This window comes from Sitodiplosis mosellana, unplaced genomic scaffold, assembly GCF_009176505.1.
Source record: "Sitodiplosis mosellana isolate CC-2019 unplaced genomic scaffold, AAFC_SMos_1.0 Smas_scaffold_2, whole genome shotgun sequence".
NCBI lineage: Eukaryota > Metazoa > Arthropoda > Insecta > Diptera > Cecidomyiidae > Sitodiplosis > Sitodiplosis mosellana.
Genome location: NW_022595245.1, coordinates 3,068,918 through 3,080,501, shown reverse-complemented (window position 1 = coordinate 3,080,501; position 11,584 = coordinate 3,068,918). Strand labels below are relative to the sequence as shown.

Here is an 11,584-nt window from a genome sequence, read left to right as displayed (position 1 = left end):
TAATGTGAGTTTAATGCCATGACAACGTTTTCAAATGTCAAAGTGACTTTGCTGTTGTACGTACCGTCAACACGAATCAAACAGCACAGTTTATTACACTCAATCTTATATCAGATAACAAAATTATCACTGTATTTTTCAAGTGAGTAAATGATTTTTATTTAAGATTGTCGTGCATTTAACAAAGTTACCAAAAAAAAAAATTCCACAAATGAGTTGTCAATCGAATTTTGAAGTTTTATTTATTTGATTTAGCATTTGGTGTCGGTGACGAACAGCTGATTAAGGTAAATGGATTATTTAGAAATATCACATTAAAAATTAGGTGTTTTACTGCGTTTTAGGTATTTATTTTGACAATTCTGTGGTGATTCGATAAATGATTTAATTTTTCTTTTTCTATTTTCATAAAGTTTAATGTCTTTATGCTGTCAAAATTTGCTTCTTTTAGTGCATTTGTATGATACAATTTGCTTGGTTTACAGACAACTCACCAATTGTTTTATAGCCAATTGTGCTAGTCATTGTGATGAGTACATTGTGAAATGAAATTTATAGTTTTTTGTTATTTTACTCATAGGTCGTGCCATTCGTTCTCCATTAATTGGATCGACGTTCACCATCCGATAGGAAATCTCCTCGTAATGGGTACACGACCGGAGAATGTAATTCATGTAACGGGCTTTGGTCCATTTCGTAGCTTCACAAAATCAAATCCAAGTTGGGAGGCGGTTTCATTGTTACCCGATCACATCGTCCATAATGGTCAACAAATTCCAATTGTGAAACACGAAATTCCCGTCACCTATACGGCAGTCGATCAGAAAATCAAAGAGATTTGGGCCAGCAAACCCAAAGTAAGTCACAAATTAAAGTGATTCGCAACTTTCTATTGGCAAGAACAACTTGATTTAGAATCTGATTTTGGAAATCAATTTTATTTTTAATCAGATTAGAACCAAAAAGATTCAAACCGAATCGAAGAATCATTCGAAATGGAATAGAAAGCATATTGAATCGTATTTCTCCAGACACATTTTTTTCTATGTCATGAATTGTGATTCCGCCTAGTCAAAAATGACTTAACACAAGATTTCAAAGTTTGTTGTTTCTTTCAGCTTGTCATACACTGCGGTGCCCATGCGAAAGCGGATAAAATGTGTATCGAAAAGAATGCATTCAACGGAAACTTTAATGAGGCTGATTACACCAATAAAATGCCCGTCAGTTGTAGTGTGATGCTACCAAACGGCGGAGTCGAGTGTGAAAAATTGTGTACGTCATTGGATTTGCATCATATTCTCAACGAAGCCGAAACAATCGCACCGATTAAATGTTCGAATCATCCGGGCAAGTGAGTCATCCGAACGTCATTTTATCGCCCTGCATTTAAAAATGCAACGCAAATAAAACAAGCTAATGTCATTTTTGTATTTATTGCAGCTATTTATGCGGTTATATTTATCTGAAATCATTGGATATGGATCGAACGCGAAGCCTATTTATCCATGTGCCGGCACCGAGAGAAAATTTGGACGTACCACAGATGAGCCATGCAATTTTAACGATCATTCAGAATTGTGTTAAGCAGCTAGATGCAAATGCCAAATGAAAGTTCACTTGTTCCTAAATTGTTAAAGTTTTTCGCAAGAAAAAAAATTGTTATTAAAATCGCCATAATATTTTAGATGAATTTGTGTATAAAAAAAGAAGCCGAAAAAATTATCTTAAAGTAAATCGAATTCGAAGTAAACAAAATCAAATGTTTGAAAAGAGTAAAATGCTCTGTGGGTATCATTCCGTGAATTTGAAATTAGTCATGGTGTGGAAAATTGGCGGCGAATGAGGAAGAGAGCAATAAACAACATCGTTGAGAATGAGCAAGAATTTACAGGTTTCCGAATGAGAATGCATATTAAGTGGTGTGAACATCAAAAGAGTCGGAATGATGTAAAGAGAGAGAGAGAGAGAGAGAGAGAGAGAGAGAGAGTGAGAGAGAGAGAGTGAGATAGAGAGAGAGAGAGAAGAATGAGCAGTAAACGGCAACAGCAGCAGCAGCAGTTGATGCAAGAACAGGAAAGTTACATACGCACACACAATTGGTAAGTATGTGGCTGTTCGGCGGAGGTTTTTTCTTTACAACGTGAGATAGAATGAGAAAGAATGCGCTAGCAGAGAGAGCAAGCGATGAGCACAAAAGAATGAAATGACAAAACGTAATAAGCCAAAATAAAACTTGATCGGTGCGCGATGGCATAAGCACGTAAACTCCCGAGAGAATCTCAATGAGAAACAGTTCTCATTGAGGTTTCAATTAAGTTGGGTGTGCCTTTGCGTGTCAACATTATTCACACATACATAGAAGATATTGAACCGACAAAAAGAAGCAAACTCGGTTATTTCATAAATCTTTTGTTTGATTTATTCGATAAGACGCACAGAATGTGTTAATATCTTTTGGTGAGTGTACAAACGAGTCAACGACAACAACAGCAACAACGAAAAATTTTGAATGAGTGCAATAGCGATAAAACTGAATCGATCAAATGTTACTTCATTCGATTCAATTCCAGCTATATCATTAGTTACGCTGATTGTGTGAGATTCTGAAAAGGGAGAGAAACAAATTGTCGTTACATTTTAACGCTTCGCCACAACGCGGCAATGTTTTCAACGGCTCAGAACAACAACAAAAAAACTTTCCGAGTAACGAACGATTGCTGTTGAAACAATCATCGGGATTGTTGTGAGTTTGTAATTAAAATGAGACATATTCATTGGACGTAGTCGGCTGCAGTCAGTGCTAATACTTTTTTGTTTCCACGTTGAATTTTAAACATTTCATAATTCAACATCTTTTCATTGATTCTCTGTCTCTTTTGCGCGGAATTTCACGGTGCTCATTGTGCCGTCGGCGCTCTCTCATTTACTCGCACATTCTCGGTCGCCCCAATTTTTTTTTTCGTACGTACGTTCGTTCGTTTCCAGTGTGTGTTCCAGTCGAATAAAAAAACATCAGCGTTGGCTTTACGCTCAATAGCTTTTAATGAAATGAACGAAACAGAGAGAATATATATTCAAGTTTGTTGTTGTTGTTGTGTGTGCCACCGCCGTTGCTTGCCATGTATAAACACGCGAAATGACTATAATAACGTTGGTTCGATTGTTTGTTGTAAATGATGAATACACACAGCGAAGAGAAGCAGAAAAGTACGCATAGAGAGAGAAAGAAAGAGAAACAGTAACACATTTAAAGCCCAATACAGAAACTAAAAATTTCTTTATCGTTGTATGTTTACAGGTCACTTTGCGGTTGGTGTGCTAGCATTCGTGTTCAGGTAACGCAAGTGGATACCTGTTTTATTTCTTCGTCTGTTCATCGCTACAGCTTCGTCTCGTCAGTGTGCCGCATTCTGTGTTTTTTCGGCATGAATAACTTTTAATATTATTATTTAAACTAGCCTATAGGCTATGTATACATTCATGGCGTAAGCGTGTGTGAGTGTTCGTTTTTTTTTCTCCACCGTCAGACTCAATCAACAACAAAATTTCCAACGACAGCGAAATTGATTTTTTTTTTTGCGAAATAGCAAAACATTGTGAATTATCCATCGAAGACAGCAACAACAACAGAAAAAAAACGACATTTACTTGGAAATTAGCAATAGGTTCGAGCACACGCAAAACATTTGTGATAAATAAATCTGTATTTGTGCTTTGTGTATCGTTTTGAATTGTGTTAATCGGCCAATATTTGTGGCATATATATTTATTATTATCGATCTGTGGAATGTTTCCAGCTAGATGTAGTGATTCATCTAACGTAAATCAAGAGCAAGAAAAAGTGATTGAAGTGAAAATACGGTTTAATCAGCAGCATTAAAGTTAAACAGTTTTATAATAAGTGTGTGTGTGTGTTGGAAAAAAGCATAATCATTAAAAAGTGGCAAGTAATCAATAAAATGAGTGGCAAAGACGAAACGGATTTAGTGCAAAACAAAGAGTTATCGATGGAAAATGCGACGACGGCACAATCGATGAAAAGCATCAATCACGATCCAAGCAATGGTGATACAGCACCAGTGAATGGCGATAGTTTGACGAATCCAGAGGAGACGAGTAAACAATCGGCCGTTGAATCATCAACACCGAAACCAAGTACACCTAGCAATTGGGTGCAATTCGAGAACGAAGATGACAGCAGTGATAAGGTATACCGAGACAAAAAAAAGTCTCATTATTATTAGACCCATTAATTATATCTGCGTCCAAGATCATTTGAATCAACACTTGTTCTCCTTGCTTATCGCATTCGCTTTAATTCGCTGTAAATGGCTCAGCAAACACACAAACACACCATTTTTTGCCTCTTCTGTTCATTCTGATTATTCGTATGGTTTCGATGGGAACATATGTACTGTGTAAACACCACAAGTAGGATACCTAATTTATTTACGCGTCTCTCCATCTCTCTCTTGAGAATATTTATTTTAACGACAATAGGCCCACGAAAATAGGTGGATTATTCATTTCGATTTTGATCGATCAATCGATAAGAAAATAGTTGGGTTTTTTCTATCTCTTGAAACTAAATCGCCGATATGTTTCGAAAGAAAATTTTCCCATTAAATTCAAATACCTTTACTCATCACTTGTTGTTTTGGTTTGCCAATTAAACTGCTTATTATACTGGATGGGCAGCTCATTATGGAGTAACAAGGGCTGATATGTTACATATTATGTATGTAAAACTAACAAGCCCTTGCCATGGAAAACACATTAATTCAATTGCCATAATGACGATGAATGCAAATGTGTGTGCGTGTATGTCTGTGTATGTGGCCTTGATTGCGACACTCTCTTTTTGTGTGCCAATAGCCTCTGGTGAAATCAATTTGGACATGTTCTCGTTTGCTCATCAATACACATCGCCTCGAAACGTTAGTCAAATATTCATCATTGGTCTTCAATCCAAATTGAATAAAAATGTCAAATCAAGCGTATATACATATATATGGAAAGAAACGGGAAAAACATCCATTCTCCACCATGCTTCTGTCACCTGCTTTCGAACGGCTTGATTTGTTGTGGTAAATTGCGCGCAAAACAACTGGAAAAATGTGTTACGATGGTGATATGAATTGAGTTTCGTTTTCGTTATTTCGCTTCATTTCATCAGCGACATTACGCCCAACGATAACACAGTTAGGTGAAAATGTGGAAATGTATAAGCACCTATTACTCACGTGCACTGTAATTTATGACATAGCTATATAGGTAAAAGCAATAGCGACTATTTGTCCATGCATATGGGATACGTGTCAGCGGTGAAAGTCATTAACCATTCATTCGTTTTGAAATATATTTCAATTACTTCGAAATGACACAAACAGATTTTACGGCATTAAAAGAACATAAATACGTTCTTAGTATTCAGCCGTAATGGTTTCAATAAAACAATGACCGGATGATAAATCAAACGGTCAACAAAGCAGACACAAATCAATTTTTGATGAATTTGAAATATTTATTCGAACATAGTTTCATCTCTAATTTCAAAGCTATTGTTTTACCCGTAATTTAGAATGACATTCTGATGATTGATACATTCACCAAAATTTTGATTATATTTCTGTGGAAAGTATACTCAAGAAAAGGAGGAAACGAAGTTAATTCTTATATTTTCCCGATTAGAAACTGGTAAAATTAGAACATTTTTTCCATTTCAAAGGAAAGAATAAAGCTCCGTTCCCATTTAAAATGCGCTTTCTACACTTTAATTTCAATTTTAAATGTTCCCATTATGTTGGCATCAAATCACAACTCTTGCTTTCCGACACCCAATCAGCTGAATTGCTCTTTTAGGAAAAACTAATGTCAAGTGCAGTTGACATGCATTTTCCGTTGACGCATTCAATTTGTTGTCATCAAATGCAAAAAATGGTAGCCTATGGAATATGGCTAATATTAATTCACGTGATTGTAAACGGGTGCTGTCTTGAGTATTCTGAAATGATTAAGATCGATGTGATCATTTGTATGAATCACTATATGTCACATGTTGGTTCTATTCAATTCCAATAAATGAGAAAAACAACGTAGAAATAGTGTAAAAAGAGAGAGAACCGAACGAGTTTCACCAATTTGGTTCGCTCCATGACATTACCCGGTAACAATAACGGGCTTTTGAAATCTATTTATGAACCCTGAATGTATTTGTTTGCGATGGAATCGAGACTTGTACAATAAAATCACGTTGGTACTCACGGCCGGAAGTAATTCCACGATTATAATCATACAATGATTTCAATGATTATGGTACATTTGGATGAGATAATGGCATTGTAATTGAATTTCAATTCATGATTTACATTTGAAAAAGTTACAATTTTGTAAAATTAGAAGAAAAAAAGTTCGCATAAATTGTTTCCAACTCTAATCATTTTTTTTCTTTTCTCTTTCCCACTAAATTGGTCTATTAATAGCATGAATCTCCGAACAAATACAAGCAAAGTCCAGCACAGGCAGCATCGTCGACGAGTGCATCGCAACCGCCGCCGGTTTTAACCACCGAAAGTGTTCATATAAATATCAAAAATCTACCGTCATCACAAGTAGCACAGAAGCCATTAGCCACGTCTAGTCCAGCGGTAATTGAAATCGAAACGAAGAATAATCTCAATAAATCGGTGACCACGTCATTTTCAACGCCGACACCAACGCCAAATGAGCAAGGCCTGCGAACAATTGAATTGTCATCGGGTCGGGTACGTGAGGGATTTGCCAACGGTGATGTTATTGTTACATTGCTTCCAATCAACACAAGATGGCCATGGATCACGCCAGCTTTATTTCGCCCAGAATTAGTTCCCGAAGAGCTTATGGCACAAGGATTGACGGTAGAAATATTTCCAAAAACAGCATTTCTTTTCTGTTTTAAAAAGAGATTTTAAACAAAATTTCCATTTTTCAACAGCTTACCGTCGAGGAGTATGTTCATGCCATGGAGACATTGGTCAATGATTTCCGATTCACTCTATACAATGTATGCTACAAGCGCGTTCTGTTGTGTTGGGTTTTGTTTGCTTTCTTGGTGTTGCTTGGCTTGCTGTTCTCCGGATTGAAAGGGATTCCACTGTTCAGTTTGGGTGTTGGTTGGTTGTTCTTGAATGCGGCAGCAATTTTCATGTGCATGTGGTTGAAACTAAGGTTGGCCCGTGGTTTGGAAAGATGCCTTGCATCAGTGAACAAGCAGCTGATCAAACACAAAATCATTTTGGCGCTGGACGATCGCGGTCGAATATCATGCCATAAAGTGAATTTATGCTTCATGTACTATGATCCCGAGCAATGCGTCAATTATTTGAACGATTTCATTGAACGATGCGAACAGAATGGGAACACAATTGAAGCAGGATGGGAATCACGCCTTGATGTTGACGTTAATGATATTATCATCCAAGGCAGTAACACGACTCGAGTCTCGAAACGAAAGGTATGTGTCACATTGAGCATTTGCATTGAGCATTTAATATTCATACAATTTCATCCTTGTGCTTTGTCCAAACGAATCCTTTTAATCCCATTTTGCACGGCATTTTTTTCGATAGTTCGATTAACTAATCATCATTTCATTGTTTCAAAATTCATTACATCTCTTGCTGTGCTTTCATTTCAAAATTCATTTATCACAAGAAAATATCATCCAGAATTTCGCTTTAAGTTGCTTCATGCATATCTTTGGAAAAGAGAAAAGAAAAAACGTGGCAAATATTTTTTGTTTTTCCTCCGTGAAATAGGCGGTGGGTGAATTACTCTATCTTCGGTATCTGGGACGGTGGGGTAAAGATTACCTAAGAAGAAGATTGGATTGGATTTTCGAGGAGAATGGAATGCATGAGATGCCACGCCATTTGCAATCATCACTATGCCCATGCCAATACGCCGAAGAAATGATATTGAATAAACCGCGGAAAGATGAACGTGCCTGTTGCCCGAAATGCAACGACTGGTTAAACTCGCACGGCATTTCGTTATGTTAAAACAGAACAGAGAAACACAAACATATCAGCACAATGTTTTTATTTACCTAAAAGACGCCGAGTTTAGATCCAAAGAAAAATGTTACTTTTTGCAAAATTGATCCATACATTGAAAATGAATCGAAAATTGAACCATTCCTTGAACTTGAAATGACAGCCATTCGAAAATCGAATGAAAAATGCTATCGGCTTTTACATTGAGCTTCCGAAAAAATAACCCAAACAACCAACCTTCAAACTAATCAACTGTATTTTACAACTAACACATACACACCGACTAACACCGTGAATGTTGAATGTCATTAATGCTCTCGTTCATTTTTTGTTGCTATGTGTTCGTTTATTTTTTCTTTCTCTCGTTAGTTTCTCGTAATTGACGTTGGTATTTGGCTTGACTTTTACTTTGTACTTAATTTTTGGTTTCCTTTTTTATGATTTTGTTTATGTTATCGTTTTTGTTTCGATTTGCTTTGTCTCTTTTATTTCTCGGTTCCGTTTTGTCGTGGCAGGAACGTGCTCTCCTGCTATTTCTCCGATACGCCAGTCGCTGGGGTAACCAAACCATGCGCGGTTTTATTAAAACGGGTGTTACAGAACCGGCGCGACATTGTGCACCATACATTTGCCCATGCCAATTTATCGAAGAGCATTTGAAATGCAAACCACAAGGCAAGTTGAAATATTTAAAAATCAGTTATTGGTGTTCGGCTTCCGAGTATTACGACTGAACACCTGATTGTTTTTCCCTCGCCGCATTTGTATCGGCTAATTTTTTCGATTGACATGTGACGACACAGTGACTAACCGGGTTATTTAACTTACTCTAAACAAAGACCGTTTACTAATTATTTTGGCAAAAAAATCTCCATTTTTAGAACATAAAACAGACTTTTTTAAAATTACAAACTATTTAGTACTGATATTGAGCCTAATTTTACGCAATTGAATGCGTATGCAGAAGAGAAAAATTCTAATTTGATGTGAATAACCAATTAACACCAATTTTATCATCTTGAAATTTGTTTTTAGGTCTTTGTAAATATGGTTTCGAAAGCAATTTTTATTCAAAATTTCCTCCGCTTTTGGCTAACAAAGTGAACGAATTTCTTTGGCTCAATTTCGAAATGTAAATCAAATTGAAAAGAAAGAAAACAAACGAAAAAATGATTAAATTGTCAATAACAATGAACATTGAGCAAAATTTGTAAACTATTGAACAAAATACCGAAGAAAATGTATCAAACTGAACAAACCAGTTTGAAAAAAATGATCAAAATTTAAAATGGTCCCGAAATAATTGAACAAAATTTAGAAAGGTGTCAAATTGAGAACAAACGAGCAGGAATCGAAAAGTTCAGTTGAAGAAAATAAAAAAATGTTCAGGTTGATAGGTACTTATTATTAAACCATTGGTTCGAAAAATTCCAATATTTTCCACTATATATTTACCCAAAGCAATTTAAATAATGTAATTAACGCGATTGAATCGCATGTTAACATTTCTCGCGCGAATTTCCAACTTTAAAATATTCAAATGTTTTTGTAATGGAAAATGATTTTCTCAAAAATCATTTTGTCTCTTGTCAATAATTAAAGTGTACTTATGAAATTTATGAAGAAAAACAAATCTGTATGAGTTCTGAACTACCGTCCAAAATATCTATATTTCGAAAGAAAAATTCTCATGAGTTTATGTGTAGATCAAACAATGTTGTCTCTTTGGACTAAGCGAACAAAATACATATATGTATAGAACTTGAATATTGAAAAGAGAAAAAGTAGAATTTGAATGGGGAGAAAAGAAAAAAAAATGGTTGTAGCAAACTAAGTACTTAACTCTTTATCGTTATTGGTCGATGTAGAAAACCTCCACACTCTTTTGAGCAAGGAATATACACTGAATGACAAAAAGTATAAATAGTTGATATTTTTCGAGTGTTTACATTGAGAATATAAAAATTGTTGTAAATAAAAGTGATTGAAATCAAGCCAAACGGTGTTATTTAATTTAGTTGACTGCTGACACTATGGATCTTCTCTGAATAACCAAAACGATTCTTTCCTCAAAATTACGATTTTTGATATTTTTCTTTGTCAAATGAAAATATTTCCAAAATAAAAATTAGCTATTCATTATAATGAAAAAATACAATTTTGAGTTTGGTCTCCATGCTCTTGTTGTTTATTTTTCCAATTTTATTTCCATTTTGGCATGGATTAATATCAAAAATCGTAGTTTTCTTTACTCACTCTGAAGATGATAAGTTCGAAAATTGTCCGGCTTTCTGTGATATGTGTGGTTTTGCGTTCTTTTCCAGGTGTTTTCTGTGGCTGTTGTTCTACGTTTGGCGATCCACTATCTCAGTATCCCTTCTAAATTGGATATTCCAGGCGAATTAAAATAAAAGAAATTCCAGATTGGAATTGTTGTAAGTAACCAGTGTTAGAATAAAATGGGTATTCAACAATAGAAAATCGACTTTTTTTTCCTTCTTATGTTTGGATTTTCCGTTGATACATTTAGGCAACTGGGCAAGTATCAATTTTTCAATATTGCTCTAGCTCTGGAAACAATTATTTTTCTAATGCAAACAAAGAAAATAATCAACAAAATTTCTTACACGAAAAAATGGTTTTTGAAAGAAAAAGAAAGAATGGGTATTGAACAATGAAAATTCGTTTTTCTCTTCTTTTTAATACATCAAATAACGCATTTATTAAGTATTTGTTCGTTCATTAACTACTTGTATAAGTACAAAATTCATGATTTATAATTGCAAAGTGATGAATGAATCTATCTGTAAATTGATATAATATAAAAATACATTTCTCTGAGGTTTGTCTGTCTGTAACAAGGGGATGGATTGCATATAAGTGAACATCAAACAAGACATCTCGAAATACACAAAAAAAATCGTATTCCTTAAGATTCATAAAAAAAACTAAGTACGGAATATTTTGCCGAAAAATGTGTTAATTTAGACAATTAGCAAACAAAAAAAAACGAAGAAAAAATCCAAAGATCTAAATGTTTGTGTTTGTTTGAGTAAGTAAGGCGCATAAATATCTCGTTTCACATTCGATTGCAATTAATTGGACTATGCTTAACCTAAATTGTTTAAACTAAATTTGTAATGTACAATTGATTAACTGCTTGATGAACATTCTTGAAATTGCATGTGTCTGTTTCACTAACTGGATTTGTTGTTGCTAATTGCTGAGTAGCTTCGACCAAGGTTTACACGAGTCCAGCATCCTTGGCCATGCTGTAAAATGCTGATTTCTTATTTGCGAGCAATTCCTGAGGTGAATCGAATTCAGATACACGTCCCTTGTCCAACACAATGATTTTGTCGGCATCGATAATTGTATTCAGACGATGTGCAATCGTTAAAATTGTACAGTCATTGAACTCACTCCGAATGGTTTTCTGGAATCATAAGACAGGAAGAGTTGATAAATTGAGTCTGAAACAGTATTTTTAAAATTTCGAAGTAATTTATACTCACTTGAATGAGATCGTCAGTTTCCAAATCAACGGC

At 35.1% G+C, this 11,584-nt stretch overlaps 3 protein-coding genes across 16 annotated transcripts in view; 2 read left to right on the top strand and 1 right to left on the bottom strand.

The window, feature by feature from the left end:
* The first annotated feature begins 23 nt into the window (after positions 1–23).
* LOC129565289 (pyroglutamyl-peptidase 1) lies at positions 24–1,758 on the top strand. Of its 2 annotated transcripts, XM_055439999.1 has the most exons (5): positions 24–142; positions 256–287; positions 581–857; positions 1,119–1,354; positions 1,444–1,758. In XM_055439999.1, the coding sequence occupies exons 3-5, from the start codon at positions 645–647 to the stop codon at positions 1,610–1,612; spliced, it is 618 nt and encodes a 205-aa protein (XP_055295974.1). In that variant the 5' UTR covers positions 24–142; positions 256–287; positions 581–644; the 3' UTR covers positions 1,613–1,758. The 2 variants fall into 2 exon arrangements, with proteins under 2 accessions (XP_055295974.1, XP_055295973.1); XM_055439998.1 differs by having other exon boundaries at positions 56–287.
* Positions 1,759–1,769: 11 nt separating this feature from the next.
* On the top strand, positions 1,770–10,517 carry LOC129565286 (uncharacterized). 11 transcript variants are annotated; one of them, XM_055439994.1, is made up of 6 exons: positions 2,264–2,460; positions 3,302–4,211; positions 6,486–6,899; positions 6,977–7,495; positions 8,552–8,711; positions 10,361–10,517. In XM_055439994.1, the coding sequence occupies exons 2-6, from the start codon at positions 3,963–3,965 to the stop codon at positions 10,417–10,419; spliced, it is 1,401 nt and encodes a 466-aa protein (XP_055295969.1). In that variant the 5' UTR covers positions 2,264–2,460; positions 3,302–3,962; the 3' UTR covers positions 10,420–10,517. The 11 variants fall into 11 exon arrangements, with proteins under 11 accessions (XP_055295967.1, XP_055295960.1, XP_055295959.1 ...); XM_055439995.1 differs by having other exon boundaries at positions 2,264–3,210; XM_055439988.1 differs by lacking the exon at positions 10,361–10,517 and adding an exon at positions 9,072–10,030.
* A 204-nt stretch (positions 10,518–10,721) lies between these two features.
* The window catches only part of LOC129565284 (multidrug resistance-associated protein 1), a gene marked incomplete in the record, with an annotated part of 11,388 nt that continues 10,525 nt past the window's right edge, over positions 10,722–11,584 (bottom strand). For all 3 annotated transcript variants that reach the window (XM_055439979.1, XM_055439980.1, XM_055439982.1), the window contains 2 exon segments: positions 10,722–11,472; positions 11,552–11,584. In XM_055439979.1, the coding sequence (XP_055295954.1) occupies positions 11,281–11,472; positions 11,552–11,584 (225 nt within the window).

Excerpts from the sequence above, each read along its gene's own strand:
- LOC129565289 (XM_055439999.1), top strand. The coding sequence starts at position 645 with ATGGGTACACGACCGGAGAATGTAATTCATGTAACGGGCTTTGGTCCA. Across the intron at positions 858-1,118 it reads TTTGGGCCAGCAAACCCAAA|CTTGTCATACACTGCGGTGC; the intron begins GTAAGTCACAAA and ends TGTTTCTTTCAG. Across the intron at positions 1,355-1,443 it reads TGTTCGAATCATCCGGGCAA|CTATTTATGCGGTTATATTT; the intron begins GTGAGTCATCCG and ends TATTTATTGCAG.
- LOC129565286 (XM_055439985.1), top strand. The coding sequence starts at position 3,963 with ATGAGTGGCAAAGACGAAACGGATTTAGTGCAAAACAAAGAGTTATCG. Across the intron at positions 4,212-6,485 it reads AAGATGACAGCAGTGATAAG|CATGAATCTCCGAACAAATA; the intron begins GTATACCGAGAC and ends GTCTATTAATAG. Across the intron at positions 6,900-6,976 it reads TTATGGCACAAGGATTGACG|CTTACCGTCGAGGAGTATGT; the intron begins GTAGAAATATTT and ends ATTTTTCAACAG.